Raw genomic sequence first — 25,611 nt, 5'->3', positions numbered from 1 at the left:
TTTGGCGCGTTACTGCAGTTCCCGCGAGTGTTGCGCAGAGAGGAGGAAGAACGAAGATCGTTTATTCAACAGTTGAATCACTCAAACAGAAAATCCGGAGGATCTTTGAGGATGTTATGCTGCGCTCACGCAGTGTCGGCATAATTGGAAGGACTAGAATTAATTTCTTTATTTTTCACCTATTTGATTGTACGTTATTGTTATACATTTATGTTTATTTATCTTCGATGTCCTTTTTTCTGTGTGTCCATGTGTATATTCCTGAACACTGTTATTGGTACTGTCTGTGAGCACAGATTTTAAACACAGACCGATACATCTTGCACATACACGATCTTTTCTTCTTCCTAAGCCCCTCCCCCGCGTGTGTTTACTATCTCAGCGAGGAGGGGGTGAGGAGGTGGACAGTGGTGGTGGTAGTGGTGGGTTGCTGAGGTGCTCAGAGACTGGACTGGTGGTAGGTGGTTTTGACATTTGCTGCTGCTGGCATGACAATTGTTAAAAGCGTAAACAACGCTCAATTCACTTTAGTTGGAGTTTGAACTGTCGGTCGAGTTAAACAGACTGTGAAGAAATTGTTTTAATTCAAAATAACTGACTAGTGTGAAGTTATGAAGAATACTCAGTGGTTTTCCTGTCAGCTAGCTCGCTAGCCAAGTGTCGTTGCAGCAGCAACAACAACAACGCCAGAGCAATGCTGTCTTTTATCTGTTGTGGTGAGTGTAAGTTACATGTTTTTATAGTTAAATACCGCTTGTATAGTTCACTTTTACCATTTAAACCTCAGTTGCATCTCGCTGATACAAATGGACCTAGGGTTTAATCTTTACAAGCAGCTTAGTTTTCCTGTTGAGTGAAACATGGATTAATCTCTAGTTGTTCTCTCAGAACTGACCTGCGTTTAACATCCTGCTTTGCTTTGTAAGTCTTTTTTTCTGTCATGCAGGTCGATAAGTTTTGTGAGAAAAGAACAGCACATGCATTTATGTATTTAGTTCAGTTTGCAGGTGATAAACCACATGTAGTCTGTTAACACTGTACGTTTGACAGTTGGTTGAGGTCAGCATGGAGCTAATGTCATCACACTTTAATCTAATTTATCCTTTTTATGAATTAGTGGAATAACTACCTTCTAATTCAAATTTGCAGTATTAATTACTGGAAGTATTGATTGCTTATAAAGGAAACATTTGCAGTGCCTTTTAATAATATGGCACAAAAAATACCATATGACATAAAAAATAATGTGCTTCATGTGGAAAGTGATTGCTCAGCCTGTCCTTTGTTTCTGTTAAGCCTCAAAGTCAAAGTGGCTGCGGAGGACAAATGCCTCCTTGTCTGCCTCTTTCACATGGGCTGCATATGAATTTATCTTTGGTTTTTATTTGATATGTGGACTTTGAATCACGTCAGGAATCTGTATTTGTTTCACATGGATTGCACATTGATAGGTGTTTTAAGTTTACTTCTTGATTTGGGTGCCTCCAGATGCTCATTAATGCTGTTTATGTGGATGTTTTTGCGTCCTCCTCCTCCTCAGCCTTCATTCCCTTAGTGTTGACCTTTACCCCATATGAAGCAGCCACACTTGGCTCTCATGTCAGCTGTTACAGACAGGCTGTTTATGGGACACTGGGTGGGACATGTAGCCTGCCAGGTCCTCCTGGCACAGTAACCTGCTTAGCTGTCTTGATTCACTGATTTGTAAGAATCACAGTCAAGAAGACTGTGAATATGACAAATTCTAATCATTGGTCATTATATGATTTTAATTGGTTTACTAAATATTACTTTACTTTTTAATAATTAATATTATACTTTTTGCACTTTAGTAGTATAGACGTTGTCCTCTTAGAATTGAACTGATATAAAAGTGAGAACTTCTGTCTGTTTTTTCTCTTTTTTCTAACCCACAGATCTTATCTCAAATTACCCAGAGTGCCCCTGTCCTGAGAGGGCTTCTGATCCTCACCTCAAGATAAATGTCCTTGGACTAGAATAGTACACTGAGAGCAATGCTATATACCATAATATTTTCTCAATTCACCTAACTCTAATGGCAAAGACAAAGAATTGAAAAACATCTGATAAAGATGCATATATTGGTCGATACTCATGCAAAGTATGTACTGATGACAGTTTTAAATAGGCTCACTCATATTAGCATATCAAGCTATTACTTGATAATACGACATTACTGATATGTTTGCAATAAATTAATCTGGATCGATATATTGAGTTCTGCCTACAGTACTCTTGTTTTTTGTGTGGTCAAAAAGATATGTCATAGTTATCCTGCTCTTTTTAAAGAGTAATCCACTGATTTAGTATTGTACTCCCATGACATTGTCAGACTCATGATGTGCATTTTACAAAAAAAAAGTAATCCATACACCAGAGATTTCATCTTTTTTTATTCAACACATTCTTCTTCCTCATCAAAACCTTACGCCTACATTACCCACAATACAGCTCAACTCAAGCCATTCGACAGATTTCGATGTGTTGTTTTGAGCTGCTGGTCTCAAGCAGAGATGGGGAGCAGGCTACAGAGGTCTGGTTGTTTTCAAACTTGTAGTTTTCAGCCCAACCAATGCTGACTCAAGTGACATCACTTGAGGCAATTTATCAGACTTTGCACAGCTCCCTCTGGAGCCACAAAAGTCTTTATGGCATATGCAGCAGTAGGACCTGTGAACAAATTTTGTGTAAATTGGATGGAGTTTCCCTTTAAGATGTGTAGATGTTATTTTCATCTCTGGTATAAATTATAATCATTGTTATTGTTCTTGTTGCAGTCACAGGAGGATGTCTGAATGTTCCCGTTCGCAGTTTTGGGATTAATCCTATGGATATTTTTGCTGCTGTGGAGGATTAATACCAAGACAGGAGTGATGCATGTGAAAGGAGAGGGATCTCTGTCTGGCTGTGGTCCCCCAGCAGCCGAGGAAGACATGTCTGCTACACACACTCCTCATCCAGACAAACATTTCCTGTCAACAGTACCCACTACCTCAACACACAATGAGAACAACAGTCCTCTGGCTAACAGTGCCTCTGCAGGTCTTGACATCAAAACAGTGGACTCTGAGGCTCCACAGTCTTCCTCTGAAGTAAATTCAGAGCTGTCATCGTTGCCACCGGCCACCCAGAAAACTTACAAATCCAATGTGCCAAAGTTCAGCTCAGGGCCCCAGGCGAGGGAACGCCTGAAGTTCATTCTTGGAGCATCAGAGGATAACTCCTCAGACGAGGAGCCTCTTGTCACCAAACCTCCAAGTGGTACATCTCAGCCTCTGAGTTCCACCCTGAAAACTTCCCCTCAGCAGGCGTCCTCTGCAGTCCCGCAGTCCAGCTCCTCAGGCATCAAGTAAGTTTTTATTTAAGCAAATTTAATGTCAACTATCTAGGGCCTGGCCTTTTTTCAGCACTAGGTCATGTGACTATTCATAGGTGAAATGCTTCTACTTGCCCTGTCTCCACGAGCTGTGCATTATCACCTGACTGCATTATGTGTTATTGTCACATGCCAAACACCTCGGTTCTATTATTGGAACAAGAACTTCAACCAGTGACTTTGAAACCTGTGGTGTGACTCCAGGTCACAACACAGCAAACAAAAACACTTAGACACTAATTTTTTTTGCTCGTTATTTTTGGTCACGGTTGGCATAGTTGAGTTATTTTTTAAACCCAGTGATGGTATACGATATGATGGAGGATCAGAGGATTTGTTTAGTGCACACAGCTACGTGTTCAACTTTACAGGCTTAGTTGGATTGACTCGTGCATAAAGTTATGTGTGCTGGCTTGACTTGTGGGAATCATCATGAAAGGCAGAGAGGTAAGAGAATTTCCTCTGCAGGTTAGAAGCATTTCCCGGAGTTCAAAGGAATATGCACCTTTAAAAAAAAAATAAAAGAAATGTTTGTATGTGGGTGCAAGGTTTTAGTTTTTCCATATCCAGATCTTTGACTACAGATTTTGTCTGGATACTTGTTTCCTTCCTTTGTAAATGAAGTAGAATGAATCCTTTTGTGCTGGTGTTGGCCTCAGCTGTGTGTGTATTTGTAATGAACAGCCTGTGATCTGTCACAGGGGATCTGTTGATATTTTGCTGCACATGTGGGAGGGGAGAGGGAGGGAGCGCCTCAGAGGAAGCACTTTTTAACAGTCTCTTTTTTTGGCCTTAAATGTTGAAATTAATTTTTACTACTAACTAATGAAGAACAATAAGGTTGGCTGTATCATGGAGGAGAAAGACTGCCAAAGTCTCAGCTTGTTCCCATATCTCCGAAGGCAAGTCCCATTAAGATGTTTCATACTGTTGTTTGTAATTTGATACGTTCGCTGCAGGGTTTGTTCTTTGGACAGTTATCACAGGCTTTATCTCAGAGCAGCAGGAATAACACAAAATGATGCACAGTTACTTTGTGGTAAAATTCAGCAAATGCCGTAGCAACTCCTGCAGACATATTTTTTAACAGGAAGATTCGCTTGTGTGGTTGTTATGTAACCGTACAGAGCTTGTCTTGGCACATATAAGTTTGAGGAAATAAAAAAAAAACGCTCCAACAATGTGTACTCGCTGGTGGGGGGAGGTGTAAAACAGACCCGAGGACTGGTGACATCATGAAACGGGATAGTAAAAGGCTGTTTTAACACAACTGACTTGTCCCGAAGTCATGTTTCTAAATAGATACTTAGATACTGTGTCTTATTAAAATTCACCCTGTCACATCATGCACCATGTGCTGGAAAAAGATCAGAATAAAAGTGAACTGAAAGTGCATGACACAGACCTGGAAAAGGTTATCAAAAACTAGCTCAATAACCAAGTGCAATCTGTATTTCCACAGTGAACAGTACAATACAGAGCTAAGTTTAAAGTTCATATCAGCCCGGGCAGAATTGCACTCCAACACCACAATATAGCTCACCAATGCAACGCAGTTGTTTCTCAATGATATCTTAACAGGGCACAGAATTACTATGAAGGTACAAGTGGCTTGTGGTGCAATTGCAGTGAGACATTGGAATGAGCAGGACAGATAGTGATGGTATGTAAATTACCTCATGCTATTGCACCATTTATTCAATTTGTGTATAGCAAAGCATGAAAAAATGCTTTGCCTTTATTGTCTTAACTTGGTGGTATTTGTAATGGTAAAGGATTTCAAACGGTAAAATAATCACCCCAGTGTGTTCAGTTTTACTACTTTAATGATGTAGCTGCTCTTTTAATCTTGCAAGAATCTATAGTCAAACAGTAAACCATTAGATAATCCACTTTTGTAGCATAAAAATGGAGCCTGTGATTCTAGCCCTAAACTTGCCAACAGCTTGAGCTGTTTTATGTGATTACATGATTATACCGAATTTAAAACCCAGCACAACAAAGAGGTACATTTCCTTGCTCGTGGTCTCTGCAGTATCGAGTGTTAGAAAGACTTGTAGACTCCAGTGAAATCAATAATTATCAGTAATTATTATCACTGACTGCTATGTATAATATGTATAACTAATACTGCCTCATGGATATAGGTGTCTGTTTAAACCTGCCTGGTGCATTTGAAATAATTTTGAATATATGTTTATCAATTATTACTTCTGCTGTGACTGTTGGAATCTGCCTTGTACACCTGTTGCATGACTGGGCTAAGGTGCAAGTCTGTATGACACATTTACTTTTATTGACTTTGCGGTGGTGAACAACTGATAAAAAGGGACACTAAGACTGATAGTATTGGTCTAATTTCTGACACAAATAGTTTGTTGAAATTACATGTTCCTGTGAAGAGCAGTGGTTAAGTGTCAATTTGAAGATAAGGTCAGAAATGAATGGGATGGTCTACAGTTTGTGTTTGCCTGTTGCAGAGACGGGCTGAACTTTGACTTGAGTTTTTGATTTTGAGTCCTCCTTGTTTACTTCTTGTTATCATGTAGCTTCTTAACAGGTCACGATTATGGCTGTTGAGGAGCACTGTAATCTGTGTCTGTCTTGCTTGTCTGGGTGTGGCATTATGGAGGATGATTTCAGGCTTTTGTTTTCTGTCTTATTTAATATATGTTGCAGCTAATATACAAAACAGAGTAGACCCAGGTAACTGTTTTGCTGTGCTATTGAGCAGGACAACTAACCACGAGCTCTCCCCTCCAGGCCTAGCATGTCAGGTCCTCACTTGGTGAAAAAAGGACGTGAACACAGAAAGATGGATCTACAGAGGGACTTCACTGTGGCCTCTCCTGCTGAGTTTGTCACCCGATTTGGTGGCAACCGTGTTATTGAAAAAGTAAGAAAGATAATCCTTCCTGTATTTTTGAATCTCTTATTTTTCATTAATTAATGACATTGCAGAATTTTCCAATTTCTGTCTGTCTTAAGTGCTACTCAAGAGGCTTTTGTCTCTGTCACAGGTGCTGATAGCAAACAATGGCATTGCTGCAGTCAAATGTATGCGTTCTATCCGTCGCTGGTCCTATGAAATGTTTCGCAATGAGAGGACCATCCGCTTTGTGGTCATGGTAACCCCAGAAGACTTGAAAGCCAATGCAGGTAATTGTTAGCTTGAGACTTATCTTTTTATTTTTTATTACCCAGCAGTTATCTGGGTGTGCGTTAGAGGAAAACACTGGAAACTGTGTCTTAACTGAGAGTCAGCTGTTTCAAGTGATTCCCTGTGAACCCTTACTGAATAAATATTCAACTGTTATGTGTTACTCTTTTTCCCTTGTAGAATACATTAAAATGGCAGACCATTATGTGCCTGTACCTGGTGGGCCCAACAATAACAACTATGCCAATGTAGAGCTCATAGTGGACATTGCAAAAAGAATCCCAGTCCAGGTACGTTTCAACATTTACACATCTGTGTCTTGTGGCCTGTGAGTTAAACCTTTCCTCTTTGACCTGTTAATAAAAAACTGTGATAAAGGATTTTTCTGTCGGTTTGTTTATTACTCTTTACAGGCTGTGTGGGCCGGCTGGGGCCATGCCTCAGAAAATCCCAAACTGCCTGAGCTCCTGAACAAAGCAGGAATATCATTCTTAGGTACATATATATAAAGATGTTTTAAAATGCAGAATATTTGCATTATTTTTATTTGGCTCATTTATACCTGTGTCACATCTCTTTGTTTAATGATGATTAACGTATCTGCCAGGGCCATCCAGTAAAGCCATGTGGGCTCTAGGGGATAAGGTGGCTTCCTCCATTGTGGCCCAGAGTGCTGACATTCCCACACTACCATGGAGCGGATCAGGTGATGCATTTACCTCCACACACTGTCTCTTTCACAATGTGGGGTAGGACATATTGTGCTGTCTGCACAGGGTATGGACTCCCCGATGTGATATGTGTTGTATGTCTGTACAGTGCAAAGACTCAATGTCAACATCTGGCAGTGTTTTAATGTTCTTACTTGGTGTGTCATTGTGCTCCAGGTCTGAGAGTGAACTGGGCGGAGGAGGACCAAGGACTGGGCAATGTGATCAGTGTTCCTCCAGAGGTGTATGGAAAGGGCTGTGTTCATGATGTAGATGACGGACTGGCAGTAAGCATATTAAGCAAAGTCATCTTAATAATATCTACACATTCGCTTCATTTTTCCTCAAATTATTCCCTTCAAGCAAGTGTCTTTTGATAAGTTATATTTTATGTGTTGTTTCTTTGCAGGGAGCTGAGATAATTGGTTATCCAGTTGTTATCAAGGCCTCTGAGGGTGGTGGTGGAAAGGGTATCCGGAAAGTAGAAAGTTCTGAGGATTTTCCGAGTTCCTTCAGACAGGTTTCTGGTTTACATTTTATAGCCTAATGACTGATTTCTATGTAATTTAGCCCTGACTTTATACAGTTGAATTAGATGTAATTCTTCTCTAATTCCTTTGAGTTCAGGTTCAGACAGAGGTACCCGGGTCACCCATCTTCATCATGCAGCTGGCTCAGCATGCGAGACACCTTGAGGTTCAGATACTGGCTGATGAGTATGGAAATGCCATCTCTCTGTTTGGACGAGACTGCTCCATCCAGAGAAGGCACCAGAAGATCATAGAGGAGGCTCCTGCCACCATAGCTGCTCCCTCAACATTCGAGCAAATGGAACGGGTTAGTTCACATCACTGCATGCATGTCTTGTCCCATTCTAATTAACTCAGCTTTACATTTAGTCTCCTCTTTCCTGTTTGGGCCAGTATGCAGTGCGTCTGGCCAAGATGGTGGGCTATGTGAGTGCAGGTACTGTGGAGTATCTCTTCTCTGAAGACGGAAATTTCCACTTCCTGGAGCTGAATCCTCGCCTGCAGGTTGAACATCCCTGTACAGAGATGATCGGAGATGTGAACCTACCTGCTGCCCAGCTTCAGGTAAACCTCTGTCAGCGGACACTGGCTCAACAATTATTATACCACAGCAGCAGAATTATTCCTCATGCATCTAAGAAGAATATAGCTACAGATTAAAGCCTGCTGTTAAAACTCAGTGTTTCATCTCTGATAGATTGCGATGGGAATCCCCCTTCATAGAATTAAGGACATCCGCTTGTTTTATGGAGAAACTCCATGGGGTGACACCATCGTTAACTTTGAGACTCCGTACTGCATACCAAGTCCAAGAGGGCACGTCATAGCTGCTCGCATCACCAGTGAGAACCCTGATGAGGTAGAGTCCCAATTTCATCAACACTCAAAACACAGTTTTGTCAACATACTTTTAACTTGCATAAACCCTCTTGTCATCCTTTTGCCATCACTCACAGGGATTCAAGCCTAGTTCTGGCACCGTGCAGGAGCTGAACTTCCGCAGCAGTAAAAACGTGTGGGGTTATTTCAGTGTGGGTGCGACTGGTGGTCTGCATGAATTTGCAGACTCACAGTTTGGACACTGTTTCTCCTGGGGCGAGAACCGTGAAGAAGCCATTTCGTAAGCCTGTTTTAAAAAAAAAAAAAAAAAAAAAAAATTTATGAGGCCAATACGTATGATATTTAGAAATTATAGCTGTTGGGTGTGAACCCTGATGCAACAGGCAGTAAAGCTAATCTGCTCCAATGCTGCAACTCCCTAAAATGTAATAAAACTAAAATGTTGAAATGCAATGACCTGCCAATCATACAATAAAATCTTAGAAGACAAAAATACTATATACTTTTGCAACTAATGCAGTTGTCTTACATTTTTCAGTGTTATTCAAAATATTTTATAATAACATAGTAATAACATAAAACATATCATAATAACATTGTTATATGTTATGTATGTTTTTTGAAGGAAGTGTAAGAAACGTTGGCTAAATTCTATAGTTAAAACATGATAAATCATTATTATAAATTATTCATTATACATTTGTTCATCAAGTGTAACATTTGCCATATGCTTCAGGAACATGGTGGTGGCTATGAAAGAGCTGTCTATCAGAGGTGACTTCAGGACAACGGTTGAATACCTCATTAAGTTACTAGAGACAGAAAGCTTCAGAAACAATGACATTGACACTGGCTGGCTGGATCATCTGATTGCAGAGAAAGTGCAGGTAAGACACTGAACCTGATGGCCAGACCTTTGTGTGGTTTCTATGTTTTATTGGATCATTTGAGCCCCTTGCTCTTTCTGCAGGCAGAGAGACCAGACACCATGCTGGGTATCGTCTGTGGGGCTTTGCATGTTACTGATGCCAGCTTCAGGAAGAGCATGTCTGACTACCTACATTCCCTGGAAAGGTCAGTAGACACAGTCCCTTCTTATTAATGTCTCACAACAATTCTTACTCATATAATTTGACTTTTAAGAACATTCTCTGCTGCATCCCTAGAGGCCAAGTCCTGCCTGCAGCCAGTCTCCTCAACTCTGTCAATGTGGACCTTATATATGAAGGAGTCAAGTTCTGCCTCAAGGTATCTGCTTTATTCCCTTCACAAGTTCCTCATTTGACTCAGCCACTTACCTTTTTTAATCAATGAATGATCACTGTCTCTGCTTGCAGGTGGCTCGCCAGTCCCCAACAACTTATGTCATCATGATGAACGGCTCCAACATTGAGATAGATGTTCACAGGCTGAGCGACGGAGGTCTTCTGTTGTCCTACGATGGCAGCAGCCACACCACCTACATGAAAGAGGAAGTAGACAGGCAAGACTGTGACTGTGTACAAAACACTTTCTTAACTTCCTTCCTTTTTTTATCTGTTTACTCGTTTCTAATGTTACTTAAACCCTGCAGCTACCGCATCACTGTTGGCAACAAGACCTGTGTATTTGAGAAGGAGAAGGATCCCACGGTGCTAAGGTCGCCCTCTGCTGGCAAACTGCTGCAGTACGTGGTTGAGGATGGGGGTCATATTGTTGCAGGAGAGACTTATGCTGAGATTGAGGTGACTTTGAGAGATTTTGGCAAAATGTACAGTGCCTGTGATTTCATGAGTCAATGCCTTGTCTTTTGGTATTTTCTTGACTGGCTGTTTGTGCTGTTGATTCAGGTGATGAAGATGGTGATGACTCTGACTGTGCAGCAGTCTGGTTGCATCCACTTTGTCAAGAGACCTGGAGCAGTACTGGAGCATGGCTGTGTGGTGGCACATATGGACCTGGATGACCCCAGCAGTATACACAGGGTAGATTATTCCAAATCACTGGATATCTTAGTTGTTTCTAACACTTTCTAACACATTCTGATGTCCAGATCTAACTCAGATATTATATTGCATGTGCACACTGTTGGTTGTTTAAGTCCGGTTGGAGAACAAAAACATTCTCTTCTTCTTAATTCCAGATAATATTTGTGCTTTCCCATTTCCCTCTCTGTCATAGGTGGAGCTCAACACAGCCACACTTCCACCCCAGCAACCGTTGCCCATGGTTGGGGAAAAGCTTCACCAGGTGTTCCACAGTGTGCTTGAAAACCTGGTTAAAGTCATGGATGGCTACTGCCTGGAAGAACCTTACTTCAGCAGCAAGGTACAGTCTTTCTGCCACTGCAGGTTTCTGAACTACAGACATCAGTAAGTTTTATTGACTCAATGAGCATGTTTGGGTTTGCGTGTTCACCTCTGCAGCTGAAACAGTGGGTGGCTACCCTGATGAAGACTCTAAGAGACCCCTCCCTGCCGCTGTTGGAACTCCAGGAGATCATGACCAGCGTGGCCGGTCGTATTCCACCGAGTGTTGAGAAAGACATCCGTAAAGTCATGGCTCAGTATGCGAGCAACATCACCTCTGTCCTCTGCCAGTTCCCCAGTCAGAGGGTAAAAGCCATGCAACAACACAGTGCTGGTTGAACTTGTGCCACATAGCTAGTTCTTTAAAGGCTCTTGCCAGTGTATTATAATGATGTTTATATTATATTATTTTATTCCAGATTGCAAATATTCTAGACAGCCATGCAGCGACCCTACAGAGGAAGTCTGACCGAGAGGTTTTCTTCATGAACACTCAGAGTATTGTACAGCTGGTACAGAGGTTTGTTTTTTCATTTTTGTCACATGCAGATTGTGCAGCAGTAATAACATACATGAAGGATATTGGTATTGCATTGACTGACACATGCTCTGTTCAGGTATCGCAGTGGAATCCGTGGTTATATGAAGTCTGTGGTTCTCGATCTGCTGAAGCGCTACCTGCAAGTAGAGATGCAGTTTCAGCAAGGTGACATTAATACTCTTTCAGTTTTAGATGACAGCTCTAAATGTGGCGTTTTCTTTATTGTGAGTGCAGTTGAGCTTTAGTTGAAATACTTTTGCTCTTTTTCTCCCAAACAGCTCACTATGACAAGTGTGTGATCAACCTGAGAGAGCAGCACAAACCTGACATGAGTCCCGTCCTGGAGTACATCTTCTCTCATGCCCAGGTCTCCAAGAAGAACGTCCTGGTCACTATGCTCATAGTAAGACTTTCACTGACATGGACGCATTGATCATTCTCTCTACGTGAATTCTTTGTGATGTGATGTATGTCTTTGACTGTGTGTAGGACCAACTGTGTGGAAGAGATCCCACCCTGGCAGATGAGCTGATGGTTATTCTGAATGAACTCACACAGCTCAGCAAGATGGAAAACTCAAAGGTGGCCTTGAGAGCCAGACAGGTAAGACTACATCTCACTTAGACATGTGCTGTTTATTTAGAATATATAGTTTAAGCACAATGATCTGCCAGGCGCGATACCTCAAATTGTGTTTAAGTGATATTTTTTGAGAAATTTAAAGAAATTACACAATTTTTTTTCCCGTCAGATTATTCTTGCTGTATATATTGATATTATCTTTATAAATCTCTCATAGGTCTTGATTGCCTCCCATTTACCATCATATGAACTGAGACACAACCAGGTGGAATCCATCTTCCTGTCAGCCATCGACATGTACGGCCACCAGTTTTGCCCAGAGAACTTGAAGGTTAGCCGTGTATGGAAACACATTCACTGTGATCATCCATTTTTAGCAGCAGGTCAAATTAATTCTACTTGTTTTCATTTCCCACAGAAACTCATTCTCTCCGAAACCTCCATTTTTGATGTTTTGCCCAATTTCTTCTATCACGCCAATCAAGTTGTATGCATGGCTGCTTTGGAGGTATGGTTAGTGGATTCACACCGATGGATTTCTTTCTTGTGCATTTTTATCTCTCAGTCAGTGAGAATGACGTGTTCTGTCTTGACTCTCAGGTGTATGTGCGCAGAGGTTATATCGCCTACGAGCTAAATAGCATCCAGCATCACCAGCTGCAGGATAGAACGTGCGCTGTAGACTTCCAGTTCATGTTGCCATCATCACATCCAAACAGGTAACATGTTGCCCTCTCTAAACTGAACTGCAAAGTCTCTTCAGCCACAGACGAATGGCGCATTATCATCTAATTTTTATATTGACCACCAGAACTGGACACATATCGCTTCAACACATATTGCCGACCTTTAACTTGTGGTGATGACAGAATGGGCTTTAACTGATAGAGCAGCTTTTCATTACACCAAATAAAACTTGTTATAAAGATAAAGAGATATATATATAGTTCATTTTCAGGCTCACATGAAGAAATCCAGGCTTATTAAGTGTCCCTCAGCTCTCAGGCATCATTTCGCTTAAATTGTCCTGACTTATCATTAAACATTATTTCAGTATACATTATAGTCACCCTCAGTATAGTGGTACAGGTGCAGGGCGATCTATAAACCACTGCTGTAACAGCTTATGGCTAACTGTGAGTGCAGTGTTTTTTTTCCCCACTGGACATTAATATGAATGTGCAAAGCATAAGAAAGTGCTTATATCTAATCATAATGCCTAAAGCTAGAAGTGCAGTTTGATCCGCTGCTAATATTCACCTGTCAATCATCTTATTTCAGAGGGAGCAGCCCTACTCTGAACAGGTAGAGTAAAGCTCCTCCCAGCCAGCCAAACCTCCCGATCGTGTGTACAATGCATGCTGGATGCACTGTGTTGCTTTTTCCCTCCGTCCTGTGAAACCAGAAAGATTTGCTTAAGGACTCCTCTAACAAGTCCTTCCTAATTCACTGTTTATCTGAGCTTCTCCATATTTTTTGTTGCTTCTTTCTACTTTTAAAGCAATATTGAGCTTTTTGACAGGAACATCTTTTATTTATTTCATGTTCCTCTTAAAAACTTCAAGCCTGAGATTTAAATGACTGCCACCGAATGGGGAGCCTGTATTCTCCAGCACCAGATTTTGATTCTTGATTTGCAACTCTCAGTCGGATATGGTAACAATTGTTCTCGATAACAACAATTCACAATTCCCTTTCAATTCAATACATGAAATGCACATATCACCTCTGTGTAATTATAATATAAATAGATAAGAACAATCCAGACTTGCTTTAATTGCTCTCTATACCAGTATTTGTACTCTTGGCTGTTCAGTGTTTCTTCCTAAAGCAAAGCTTTCTATGTGATCATTCAGTGGTCCTATCTTGCTGTCACTGCCTGTGTGTGTCTCTTTTTCAGGGTTCCTGTGCCAGTGAATGGATCAGGCCAATTTAAAATGAGGCGGCAGGGCAGTGAGCTCTTCCTGGAGGGAGCCTTGTCTCCACCCTGCCAACGCATGGGTGCCATGGTGGCTTTCCAGTGTTTTGATGACTTCAAAAGGTCACTTTTAACTATTTATTAATGCCAAAGATATGTAGATCAAAGTACAAATAAGATTTTCATGTTGATGCGTTACTTTTTCTTTTGCAGGAATTTTGATGAAGTTCTCTCCAGCTTCGCTGAACCACTGTTGGAGAGTGCTCCGTTCTCAGAGTCCTGCTCCAATCTCTATGAGGAGGAGAACTGCAAGGTGAGGGCTGAGTACAGGTCACTGGCTTACGAATAAAAAGGCCGTTTTCATCTGTGTCTCTGCAGCCATTTAGTTTCTCTTCCATCCCCCACAGAATACAAAGGAGAACCCAATCCACATCATTAATGTGTCCATAAAAACAGCAGACACAGAGGATGATGACGCCTTGGTCACAGCCTTCACTGCCTTCGCCCAGTCAAAGGTCAGTTTCCAGATGTAAGTTAACACATGGCTGATTCTTATGACTGTGTATTAATGAAATGAATATGATGTATTTTATTTTATTTTTTTACAGAGAGCAATCCTGTTTGAGTATGGAATCAGGAGAATCACATTTTTGATTGCACAGAAGGTAATTCAGCAAGTGAACTATTTTTATTAGACCCACTATTATCACCCGTACATATGTATATAATATTCATTTTTAAAGAACTCCATGAACTCCTAGCATAGCTGTCCTCTCAACCTTTTATGAATCGTATTATCCATATCCCAGTCAGTAACACTGCACAATGTAGCCATGTACCTTTTTGCTCTCTCATTATTCTTCTTTTTAAATTTCACTTTGACAGAGAGAATTTCCCAAGTTCTTCACTTTCAGAGCGAGGGACGGGGTGAGTGTTTAGTAACCTGGATACAATTAATGAGCCGACATGCTGCTGTCTGAGGAGATGATGACCGCCCTCTCTCTGTGCTTCTCCTCAGTTCCAGGAAGATCGCATTTACCGCAATCTGGAGCCAGCTTTAGCGTTTCAGCTGGAGCTCAACCGCATGAGGAACTTTGACCTTACAGCTGTTCCCTGTGCCAACCACAAGATGCACTTATACCTAGGTGCTGCCCGTGTTCAGGAGGGTACTGAAGTCACTGACTACCGCTTCTTCATTCGAGCTATTATCCGCCACTCAGATCTCATTACAAAGGTAAGAGGGGAAACTGGAAGGTACAGCTAATTAAGAAAAAAATTATAATATCCTGTGTTTCCAAGGTGAAAAGCTGTTTGATTGCTCGAGTAAAGATTCTACCTGATGTTTGCAGTAACACACAACTAAAATCTGCCTGTATACACAACCAGGAGGCCTCCTTTGAATACCTTCAGAACGAGGGAGAACGTCTTCTACTGGAGGCCATGGATGAGCTGGAGGTGGCCTTCAGTAACACCAGTGTCCGCACAGACTGCAACCACATCTTCCTCAACTTTGTCCCAACTGTCATCATGGACCCTTCCAAAGTCAGTGTCCAGCACATGCTGTGTGCGCTAACTTAGTCAAATCTTATCATAATTGCTTTTATCAGAATACATGGCAAATTTATTTCATCTACAGCAAAACAGAGTCTTTTTTTATGACGTTTATATCGACATTCTCTACATTTTCACGTCTTTCTTTCACTTATTTTTGGTTAATACCTTAGGTGTGACTCCTATAAATGTTTTTACTGTTCAAACAGTAGATGTGATGCTAATGTTTTGTTGGGATTTTAACTAAGTAACTAATTTTAACTAAGTTCACATTCATCGAACTAATTGAATCTTAAAAATATATATGATTCAACACTCAGTTGTCTCTTTAACATCCTCGTTCTCTTCTTGGGGACCATCAGATAGAAGAGTCTGTCCGCTCCATGGTGATGCGCTATGGCAGCCGTCTTTGGAAGCTGCGTGTCCTGCAGGCCGAGCTGAAGATCAACATCCGCCTGACGCCAACAGGAAATGCCGTTCCTATCCGCCTGTTTCTCACTAATGAGTCCGGCTATTATTTGGACATCAGCCTGTACAAGGAAGTCAACGACCCAAGTTCTGGACAGGTGAGGACAGTGGACAGAAGAAGCCCATTTGAAGATTTTCATGTTATGTTGCAGGGTATTTGTTCTGTGTGTGTATTTTTATGACTGCTTTTTTATGGTCATATGAATAACTTCATTCACCTCATCATCTTTGCCTTTGCAGATCATGTTCCAGTCATATGGGGACAAGCAGGGTCCTCTGCATGGCATGCTGATCAACACTCCCTATGTGACCAAAGACCTGCTGCAGGCCAAACGCTTCCAGGCTCAAACTCTGGGCACTACATATGTCTATGACTTCCCTGAGATGTTCAGACAAGTACTGCTAACTCACTGAATTAAACTTATTTCTTTCTTTAATTTTCCAAAGGTGTCTGACTCAACTGAAAATCTTCTTTTAGGCACTATTAAAGCGTTGGGGTCCAGGGGACAAATGCCCTCAAGACGTGCTGATGTGCACTGAGCTGGTTCTGGACCCACAAGGTCGACTGGTGCAGATGAACCGCCTGCCTGGAGATAATGACGTATGATATATTTTTTAAACAATTTACATGAACTTCTACACTCTTAATTAATTCTCACTCAGTGTGATGATACTGATAACCACTATAACCTCTCCACCAGGTGGGAATGGTCGCCTTTAGGATGAAGATGAAGACTCCAGAGTGCCCAGAGAGCAGAGACATCATTGTCATCTGTAATGACATCACTCACATGATCGGCTCGTTTGGTCCTCAGGAGGATGAGCTGTTCCTCAGGGCATCTGAGCTGGCTCGGGCTGAGGGCATCCCTCGCATTTACATCGCAGCCAACAGTGGCGCACGCATCGGCCTCGCTGAAGAAATCAAACACATGTTCCAGGTGGCGTGGATTGACCCCAATGACCCCTACAAGGTAACCTCTGAGATATGTTTCTCATCACATTTGCACTTTGTGGTCGTAGAAGAAAAATGAACCACAGGGAATGGCAATATCGTTCTGCAGGGCTTCAAGTACCTCTACCTGACACCTCAGGACTACACACGCATCAGCTCCACCAACGCTGTTCACTGTCACCATGTAGAGGAAGGTGGAGAGTCCAGGTACATTCTCTATACTTATGAAGTAAACACTGTCAGCTAACTGAAATATATGACACCCATAACTTTTCTCTTTGGGATAATAGAGATTTGTTGATAATACCGACATGCCCATCCGTTACAGGTACATCATCACTGACATCATCGGGAAAGATGAAGGTCTCGGTGTTGAGAACCTGCGAGGTTCTGGCATGATCGCTGGAGAATCTTCTCAGGCGTATGAGGAGATTATTACAATCAGTATGGTGAGAATCTGGATCTGACTTCTTTCAGCCACCAGGGCCAGTCAACGTCTCTGGGACCTTTTTTAAAGCAGCTTTATGCTTTTGCAGGTGACGTGTCGCGCTATTGGAATTGGAGCCTATCTGGTCCGTTTGGGACAGCGAGTGATCCAGGTGGAAAACTCTCACATTATCCTGACTGGAGCAGGCGCTCTGAACAAGGTTTGCTAGATTAACCCGTCTTGTTTTTAATGAATAAACAGAAATTGTTTGCCAGAAATTGGCTTTTCAATTATGTTAAGGAAATTTTGTTGTGGACATCACAGCCACCATGTTTAGCCCATACTAGGCTGATTTGTTGCAGTTTAATGCAACAGTGAAAACAAACTTTTCCCCATTTTAATGCTTTTTTCCCTTTGTTTTTGAGAACTGAGTTTTTGCAGTGTATTTCAAAATTCCAGCTCCAGATGAGTGACAGTTGGTAGAAAAACTGCTTGAGGCTTGAGGCAAATAATGGCTTTATAGTGTAGCTTTTATACTCCAGTATTTTAACTGAAGAAATCCATGACCATGGTCATTTACGTCCCTGTGTCTGTACAGGTTCTGGGCAGAGAGGTCTACACTTCTAACAACCAGCTGGGAGGAGTCCAGATCATGCACAATAATGGAGTCACTCACACCACTGTGCCAGATGACTTTGAGGGCGTCTTCACCATCCTGCAGTGGCTCTCCTACATGCCAAAGGTTCATATATTGTTACATCCAGATCTACATGCAGTAACTGAACCACATCACTAACTTCTTCCTCTCTCCTCACAGAACAAACACTCCCCTGTGCCTGTTATAGCAACTACAGATCCAGTAGACAGAGAAATAGAATTCGCTCCTACAAAAGCACCGTACGACCCTCGCTGGATTTTGGCTGGGAGACCTCACCCCAGTGAGTTGCAGGATCTAAACTCTGAAACTTTTCTATTAGTTTTCATTAGTGAACCAAATAAATTTCCTTGTTATGAACATTCATTATTGGTGTCTTTAGCGGTGAGAGGTGCCTGGCAGAGTGGATTCTTCGACCACGGTTCTTTCATGGAGATCATGGAGTCTTGGGCTCAGACAGTGGTAGTGGGAAGAGCACGGTAAATCACTTTATACTCAGTGTATACACTATTTGTTAAATGATTATTAAACCTTACACTTGAACTGATTATTAATACTGAATGAATGAATGATACCTGAATGAATACAGGCTAGGGGGAATCCCCCTCGGTGTCATTGCTGTTGAAACACGCACAGTTGAGTTCACTGTCCCTGCCGATCCAGCCAACCTGGATTCAGAATCTAAAGTGAGTAAATCTCTCCACATGTTCACGTCATACATACACAACATAACATACATACACATACATAATAGACTGTGATTCTAAGTAGAAGAGCATTTCACCTCTGCCCGTGTGTTTTTGTGTGTTCTCGTCAGGTTCTGCAGCAGGCGGGCCAGGTGTGGTTCCCAGATTCAGCCTTTAAAACAGCTCAGGCCATTTGCGACTTCAACCGTGAACGGCTGCCTCTCATGGTGTTTGCCAACTGGAGGGGCTTCTCTGGGGGAATGAAGGGTATAGGATGAATACTAAATGTCGCAGAGAAACTGTATAACATACAAGACTTGACATGACTTCTTATGCCCATTTCTCCCTCAGATATGTATGACCAAATATTGAAGTTTGGGGCCTATATTGTTGATGCCCTGCATGGTTTCCACCAGCCAGTGCTGGTGTACATCCCACCGCATGCTGAGTTGAGGGGAGGGTCCTGGGTGGTGATTGACCCTACCATCAACCCCCTGTGTATGGAGCTCTATGCTGACAGGGAGAGCAGGTACATGAGTTTTAATAGTTATAAAATTGTGTTTCCAACCTAAACAACAGATTTGTGTGATTACAAGTTTGTCTTTTTGTCTGTTCTGCTTTCTCTGTCCAGAGGGGGTGTGCTGGAGGCTGAAGGTACAGTGGAGATCAAATTCAGGAGGAAGGACCTGCTGAAGACCATGAGAAGACTAGATTCAGTCTATGCCAGTCTGGTTGAGCAGCTTGGTAAAAGCTCAACTCATACAGCCACTTGTATTTCCCTGTTTTCTTTATAATTGCAATATTGCTGTGATATTCATACACACAGAGTGACTCTTCTATTTTCATCAGCTTCCCTGGAGCTGTCTGACAAACAGTGCAAAGAGCTGGAGTCGAAGCTCAAAGCAAGAGAGGAATTCCTATTGCCCATCTACCACCAGGTGGCAGTGCAGTTTGCAGACCTCCATGACACCCCAGGGAGGATGCAGGAGAAGGGTGTCATCACTGTGAGTGAACACTTCATGAACACACTGATGTTAAGTCTGGGAATATGTGTGTAACATAAGGTGCAGAAAATGAAACTGCACTCAGAGGAGAATTAAGCTGCTGTAACATATTTTACAATGGCCTCTTGACAGGATATTTTGGATTGGAAGAATGTGCGGACCTTCTTCTACTGGCGTCTGCGTCGCCTCCTGTTGGAGCAGGTGGTGAAATATGAGATTCTGCAGGCCAACAAGGACCTTGGTGACGGACACATGCAGTCCATGCTGCGACGCTGGTTTGTTGAAACAGAGGGAACAGTCAAGGTATGAAATGACACCAAGAGTTACTTTCTCTGCCAATGCCAAACATGCAATTTAAGCATTGAGTATAGTTTTGAGAATAGCTTTTTGTCTGGTACTGTATGTTTATCTACCATGACACTTGTGAAGTCGTTCTTATTTGTAACCCCTGTATGTGACTGTTAACATGACCAGCAATCATGACATACTGAGAGACTTAAAAGGCTAAAGCCGATTTGTTGCTTGTCTTGGTCATACCCAGTGACAGTTTTAGGTTGTGGATCATAAATCATGAGCCAGTTTTTATTTTTGAGCACTTCATTCTTAAAAACTGAACTGATTAGAAATCTGACGGTGTGTCTGTTTGCATTCCCAGGCTTACCTTTGGGATAATAACCAAGCAGTAGTTGAGTGGCTTGAGAAGCATTTGTCCACAGAGGACGGCACTCGATCAGCTATCCGAGAGAACATCAAGTACTTGAAACGTGAAAACACTTTGAAACACATCCGCAGGTATGCAGACACACACGCACACACGTTTTGTGGACCATTAACAGCATGATTGATGTGTTGCATCTTAATGAACTCAGGAATCAGTGAAGGTGAAATGTTATCTTAACTGAATGACTCAGTCAATCGCTCAGTGAGTCACTTTATCTCTTCAGTCATGTTCAGCTAAAACTGCCTGTAGGAATTCCCATATATTCTTCATTGGAGAGTCCTGCTCATAGCTGCACCCTCGCCGGGATGCATTCTGGGTTTGGCACACTCATTTAATATTGATAAGGCGTCATGGTGGTCGGCAACCAAAAGTGAGTGTCTGATATATCGGTGGACAGGACACAAAATTTCCAGACCAGTCTCAGTGTCTCTTCATTTTCACGTGTTAGCGTGTTTAAAAGCTGTCTGTCTGTGTCACTGTTTCCCTCTTGTGTTCTAGCCTGGTGCAGGCCAACCCTGACGTAGCCATGGACTGCATCATCCACATGAGCCAGAACATCACTCCGTCCCAGAGGGCCAAGCTTTTGCATCTGCTCGCAACTGTGGACAGCACCAGCACCAGTTAAGCTGAGAAGCTTTAGGTAGCTTCAGGTTATAATACTAAAGAGAACAAAACGGTCGGTTCTAGTTTGATTGTATTGTATAGGCTGAAAATGATTTTAAAGGATTATAGTTGGGGCAGGTCTTTGCAATAATGCACACATGCACAAAGTGACTTATTCCTCAGTGATCCCAAAACCACTACAGTGCTCTGTCTGTCTTCACAGGGTTGTCCTAATCCGTTCCACTGCTTGTCTTTTACATCTGCGAGTTAAGCTGTCAGTCATTTCAGCAGCCGAGTCCAGGAACTTTCTGGTTCAGAAGCTATTGCTGTAACGCACATTTCACTCCGCTGCATTTGTACATAGTGGTGTGTCAGTATTAAATCTGTCTTGATAGGCTCTGTGCAGTCTACTGAGGTCAGGGTTATACAAGCTACATGAAATGGGAGACATTCATTTTATTTTGGTGCTGGTTGCAACGTTTATTTAAAGATATTAAATAGAGAGTTTGTGTTCATCTTTGATTGTAGTTGATGTAAAAATGAGCCCAGACAACTGATCAATTCTTTGATCAGTCTTCAAATAAAACACAAAGAAATAACATATGTCAAATTCCTGACCCAGTAAAGTGGTGAATTAAAGTTTCAGTTTAATTTCTGCATGGACTGAAAAATATAACATTTTTATCAGTATTGTAATGCAGTAGCGCAATTTATTTTTTCTAATACATCAGTATCATGAGTCCAGTTGTGTCATTTCACTGTTGACGTTGGAATCGAGCGTCAATCATTGTCACTTTCAGTCTGTTTATCTGTCTTGTTTTAGTGTGCTAATGACAATGGTATGATTGACAGGAGATAGTTTTGACACTGTATGTGATACTTCTGAGTTTCTTTCATTTTTGTCAGAATATCTCAGACATAAAGAAGCAATTCTTAACGCTCAGGTTTTGTCAAAGGTGGACATTAATTGCCAAAGTGGTCCCCAGATAATGTGTGGATTTGCCTTACCTCTGATCACAAAACCAGAAATATCAACTGTGACATTTATTTGAATGTATATAAACTCTTTCCAGTGTGTGGCTTTCTACCAAGGGCAGTTGTTAATAAATGTCATTGATATATTTTTTGGCAAAAGAAGCCTCTTTTATTTACCCATTTGATTTTTTTTTATTATGGTCAAGTTAATGAACATAATATACATCTGGCTTTCAGACATGTTAATAACAGTGTGTAGAAGAATAATGTGTAAAATCTTGAAGGGTTGGCACACGTTTGCATTTTGGAATGAAGTGGGTAAATACAGTCAAAAGAAAGCTTTTCTGTGGCGATAGCAATTTGAAACATTCAAATATATACAGCAAAAGACTGATAGAGTCATCACCTTCTCCAGCTGCCTTTTTATAAATATAAATAAAACATCACAGCAATAATGTCTAGCACAATACAAAAGACATGAGACGGGGAGCTACAGTATGGAAGGGCCTTAAAATGCAGAGTGAACAGTAGAAAATCTGGTGGATGCTAACATACACATACTTCTCCACATAGAGTCCTTGTACTCATACAGGCTTTGAGTCTTTGCTTGGCAAAGCTAGATATTTTAAGTCTTACATACTTTTTCTTACAGCCACATCTTAATTCATCAGCGGTTTTAGTTCTTAACAAGCAGTTTTGTTGTGGAATGCATGTGAAATGATTTTCAAACATCCTTCTCCAGGTAGTTCCCAGGTGACTGTAGGAAAGCAGTGTGATTTGTACTTTTAGTAGCACAAAAGAAACCGGACATCAGACTCCTTCAGCCGGCGTCCAAAGATATCCACAGACAGTTGAGTAAATCACATTGACTCTGTTAGAGACAGTTTAGCTGCTTTAAAGCAGGGCGATGGGCTTGCTGTTGGCTGGTGCGCCCATGTACTGGGAAGTAAGGGGATCCTGGGTGGTGTAGGAGGTGTAGAGGCCCGTCACCTGCACATCTGACAGTGGCAGGTTCGCTCCAGTGGAGGCAGGAGGGAGGCTAGCTGTTCCCAAGTCACAGTCTGATAGTCGGAGGGGTGAGTTACTGAAGGTGCCCAAAGCATCCAAGTTAAAGCTGTCGTCCTTCATTTCCTCCCACAGATTACCTGAGCAGATAGATAGAGAGGTCAATGTGCTGCTGCAACAACACTTATCCAGCAAACAAAAAACACGCCTGACACTTGTCAAAAAAAAATAAGTATTTACCTTGAAGGGCAAAGTCCATGATGCTTGGGTCCAGTGCATCCACCTCTGTGTGTGTATCGCCATGCACACTGTAGAAATCGTCAGGGGGCTTGCTGGGCTGATGGGTGAGTGGACTGTGGGAAAGGTCGGGGACTGTGTGGAGGGGAGGTGTCTGGGCCGGGGCAGGGGACATGGGGGCCAGTCGAGCTTGAGCCTGGAGCTGGGCCTGAAACTGGTGGTGCTGGTGCATGGGTAAACATGGCAGGGACAGCGTGACTATAGGCTGCGGCTGCATCTGGGTAGGGACGGGCAGCGGGAGGCCGGTTTGACAGCTGGGCAGCCGGGTCATGCCGGGCTCTAAAGCCTTACGTCTGCAGTTCTCTGGACGGTCTGTGATCAGTTTGTCCAACTCATCTGCAGGGAACACGACAGATAATCAGACTTACTAGACATTGGCTAAGCATTAGACCTTTAACTTTTAAGTAAGCAAATACGTGTCTGACCAGGGTTAGCCATGCTGCGGCGGATGGCTGGCAGGTCCTTGCGTTTCCACTTCTGCATCTCTTCCTCCATCTTGTCGATTTTGGCAGGGTTCAGTGCCCACAGGCAGCCCTTACGGGATGAGCTGCTCGTCTTGTTCTCCACTTTCTCAAAGCATTTGTTTAAGGACAGGTTGTGTCTGACGGAGTTCTTCCATCCATCAGGTGCAGTCTGCAGGGAGAGAAGCAGTGTATTATCAGTCACGTTCTTTATCTATCTTCTCTTTTAGTCCTTGCTGGTAATATTAATAGAATATCATACCTTAAAATAAGGAAAGTGTTCCTTCATAAAGCTATAAATCTCACTGACTGGGAGGCTGCCAGTTTTGCTGTTTTTCAGAGCCATGGCAATCAAACAGCTGAGGAAAAAAAAAGATTACATTTTTATTCGAATGCAGCTCAAAGCAGATGGGGTGAAATACATTTGGTGGATATTTTTATTTAATAGCCAAATATTTGTGTCCTGACCTGTAGGAGTAGATTGGCTTGGGGAAAGACTTGGGCTGCAGCTCCTGGTCTTGTGGAGCCAGGCGAGGTTGTGTGAATAGACTTTGGTCGTTGAAAGAGACATTGCTATAAAGCCCACCTGTTGAACACTAAGAGAGAGAGAAGAGAATAATTAGGACCTTATCCATCACATTTTCCTGTTGATAAAATCAGGCTCGTCGTTAGGTATGTTACCTGTTGTCCGGTTTGGGTTAGAGAGTACACCTGCTGGGGTGTGGGCTGGTAGACTGAGGTAGGGCACTGATATCCTGGAGAGGGCAGCCCATTCATGGAGAATGGAGACATCTGTGAAACAAATGCAGGGGCATTTTACATTAAACCATATAAAAATATATAAACATATATAAAAGAAAAAAAAGAAAAAAGTATCTATCTATCTATCTATCTATCTATCTATCTAAGCGTCATACAACATAAAAGATTTGTTGCTGTAGTTCTGCTGAAACTTACACTTCCGCTGTGGGTGTTGATGATGCTGATTCCCAGAGGGCTGTGCTGCATGTTGGTCTGGAGCTGGAGCATGGAGCCCTGTCCCGCTGTCATCGTCATGTTGCTCAGCTGAGCTGTAAGGATGAACATCCACACTCATCTTAGTTTAAAGTAAAAAAAAAACACAAACAAACCTATTTAAACTATTTATACGTGGAGTGCTTTCTATTCATCCAGATATTTGTGGTGTTATCTTTCATGTCTGGAGATATTTGCTGTGGCTTATGATACATTGATGCTCAGTAGAAACTTGTAATAAGTTCAGCAACAGAATGAAAAACAGGATGGTATGACTACACATGACATTTATAGACTTTTACAGACTTCTTCTGCACAGTGACAGAGATTAATTAAATTAAATAGTTCAATATAATGTATCTGGATTAGTGTTTTAAATAACCTTTTCATTATGTTTGGAAACCTAAGCTATGATAGAAAAAAATCCCAATGGTTAGAAGAGCACATCGTCCATTTCATTGTTATCTCTGAGGATAATCCTATAAAACTGTGTTCATATCTGCAAGGGCCAGAAATCCAGAAGAATCCAGCAGTCCTGATTTATCCAATCAGAGAGATGATGCGGTTTTTGAATGTTGCACTGTCCCCCTCCCTGTCACCTCACCTGCCTGTTGCTCCAACAAGCTGCCCTGGGAGGGCCCGTTACTGTGGCCTCGGCTATCAGCCATCTGCTGTAGTCGGGGCACATCCACAGAGGTGAGCCATGACAGAGACTGCAGGTCCCCAGGGAGGTCCTCCTCCCTCAGCTGGGAGGGGTCCGTGGTCAGAAGCCTTCAAGAGAGGAGGGGGTAGGGGGAGATTTTTTTTTTTTTTTTTAAGGGGGAGG

The 25,611-nt window shown here is 42.1% G+C and overlaps 2 protein-coding genes across 7 annotated transcripts in view; one reads left to right on the top strand and one right to left on the bottom strand.

The window, feature by feature from the left end:
* The first annotated feature begins 379 nt into the window (after positions 1-379).
* acacb (acetyl-CoA carboxylase beta) lies at positions 380-22,154 on the top strand. Of its 6 annotated transcripts, none has more exons than XM_023413621.2 (54): positions 380-457; positions 2,799-3,370; positions 6,161-6,293; positions 6,418-6,556; positions 6,738-6,847; positions 6,971-7,052; positions 7,165-7,263; positions 7,445-7,554; positions 7,677-7,787; positions 7,895-8,104; positions 8,191-8,361; positions 8,495-8,656; positions 8,754-8,917; positions 9,374-9,524; positions 9,608-9,711; positions 9,804-9,885; positions 9,975-10,120; positions 10,211-10,361; positions 10,467-10,601; positions 10,798-10,944; positions 11,043-11,231; positions 11,345-11,445; positions 11,543-11,631; positions 11,745-11,869; positions 11,956-12,069; positions 12,266-12,379; positions 12,467-12,556; positions 12,649-12,767; positions 13,330-13,353; positions 13,949-14,089; positions 14,180-14,279; positions 14,374-14,481; positions 14,575-14,631; positions 14,852-14,893; positions 14,985-15,200; positions 15,353-15,508; positions 15,880-16,083; positions 16,226-16,381; positions 16,464-16,586; positions 16,687-16,956; positions 17,047-17,144; positions 17,266-17,386; positions 17,474-17,584; positions 17,963-18,106; positions 18,182-18,302; positions 18,402-18,498; positions 18,609-18,705; positions 18,837-18,972; positions 19,057-19,234; positions 19,337-19,449; positions 19,555-19,709; positions 19,842-20,012; positions 20,365-20,501; positions 20,929-22,154. In XM_023413621.2, exons 2-54 carry the CDS (start codon positions 2,817-2,819, stop codon positions 21,053-21,055), a joined length of 7,305 nt encoding a protein of 2,434 aa, XP_023269389.1. In that variant the 5' UTR covers positions 380-457; positions 2,799-2,816; the 3' UTR covers positions 21,056-22,154. The 6 variants fall into 6 exon arrangements, with proteins under 6 accessions (XP_023269389.1, XP_023269388.1, XP_023269390.1 ...); XM_023413620.2 differs by having other exon boundaries at positions 436-716; XM_023413622.2 differs by lacking the exon at positions 13,330-13,353 and having other exon boundaries at positions 436-716.
* Positions 22,155-22,313: 159 nt separating this feature from the next.
* The window catches only part of foxn4 (forkhead box N4), a 6,474-nt gene continuing 3,176 nt past the window's right edge, over positions 22,314-25,611 (bottom strand). Inside the window, exons 3-10 of the mRNA XM_023413626.2 lie at positions 25,390-25,556; positions 24,729-24,841; positions 24,453-24,563; positions 24,240-24,367; positions 24,034-24,130; positions 23,736-23,943; positions 23,254-23,646; positions 22,314-23,153 (exon numbers count right to left, since the gene is read on the bottom strand). Of these exons, the coding sequence (XP_023269394.1) occupies positions 22,903-23,153; positions 23,254-23,646; positions 23,736-23,943; positions 24,034-24,130; positions 24,240-24,367; positions 24,453-24,563; positions 24,729-24,841; positions 25,390-25,556 (1,468 nt within the window). The 3' untranslated portion in view covers positions 22,314-22,902. The remainder of the gene's footprint in view (positions 23,154-23,253; positions 23,647-23,735; positions 23,944-24,033; positions 24,131-24,239; positions 24,368-24,452; positions 24,564-24,728; positions 24,842-25,389; positions 25,557-25,611) is intronic.

Source organism: Seriola lalandi, unplaced genomic scaffold, assembly GCF_002814215.2.
Source record: "Seriola lalandi dorsalis isolate HSWRI2012SDOR001 ecotype SW California unplaced genomic scaffold, Sedor1 jcf7180002054517, whole genome shotgun sequence".
Lineage (NCBI taxonomy): Eukaryota > Metazoa > Chordata > Actinopteri > Carangiformes > Carangidae > Seriola > Seriola lalandi.
This window is presented reverse-complemented; position numbering and strand designations above follow the sequence as displayed.

What these genes read in the sequence shown, in the direction of transcription:
- acacb (XM_023413621.2), top strand. Translation starts at nt 2,817, where the DNA reads ATGTTCCCGTTCGCAGTTTTGGGATTAATCCTATGGATATTTTTGCTG. An exon ending in TCCTGGTCACTATGCTCATA is followed by an intron (nt 11,870 to 11,955) that starts GTAAGACTTTCA and finishes GACTGTGTGTAG; the next exon opens with GACCAACTGTGTGGAAGAGA. An exon ending in CAGTCTGGTTGAGCAGCTTG is followed by an intron (nt 19,450 to 19,554) that starts GTAAAAGCTCAA and finishes TATTTTCATCAG; the next exon opens with CTTCCCTGGAGCTGTCTGAC.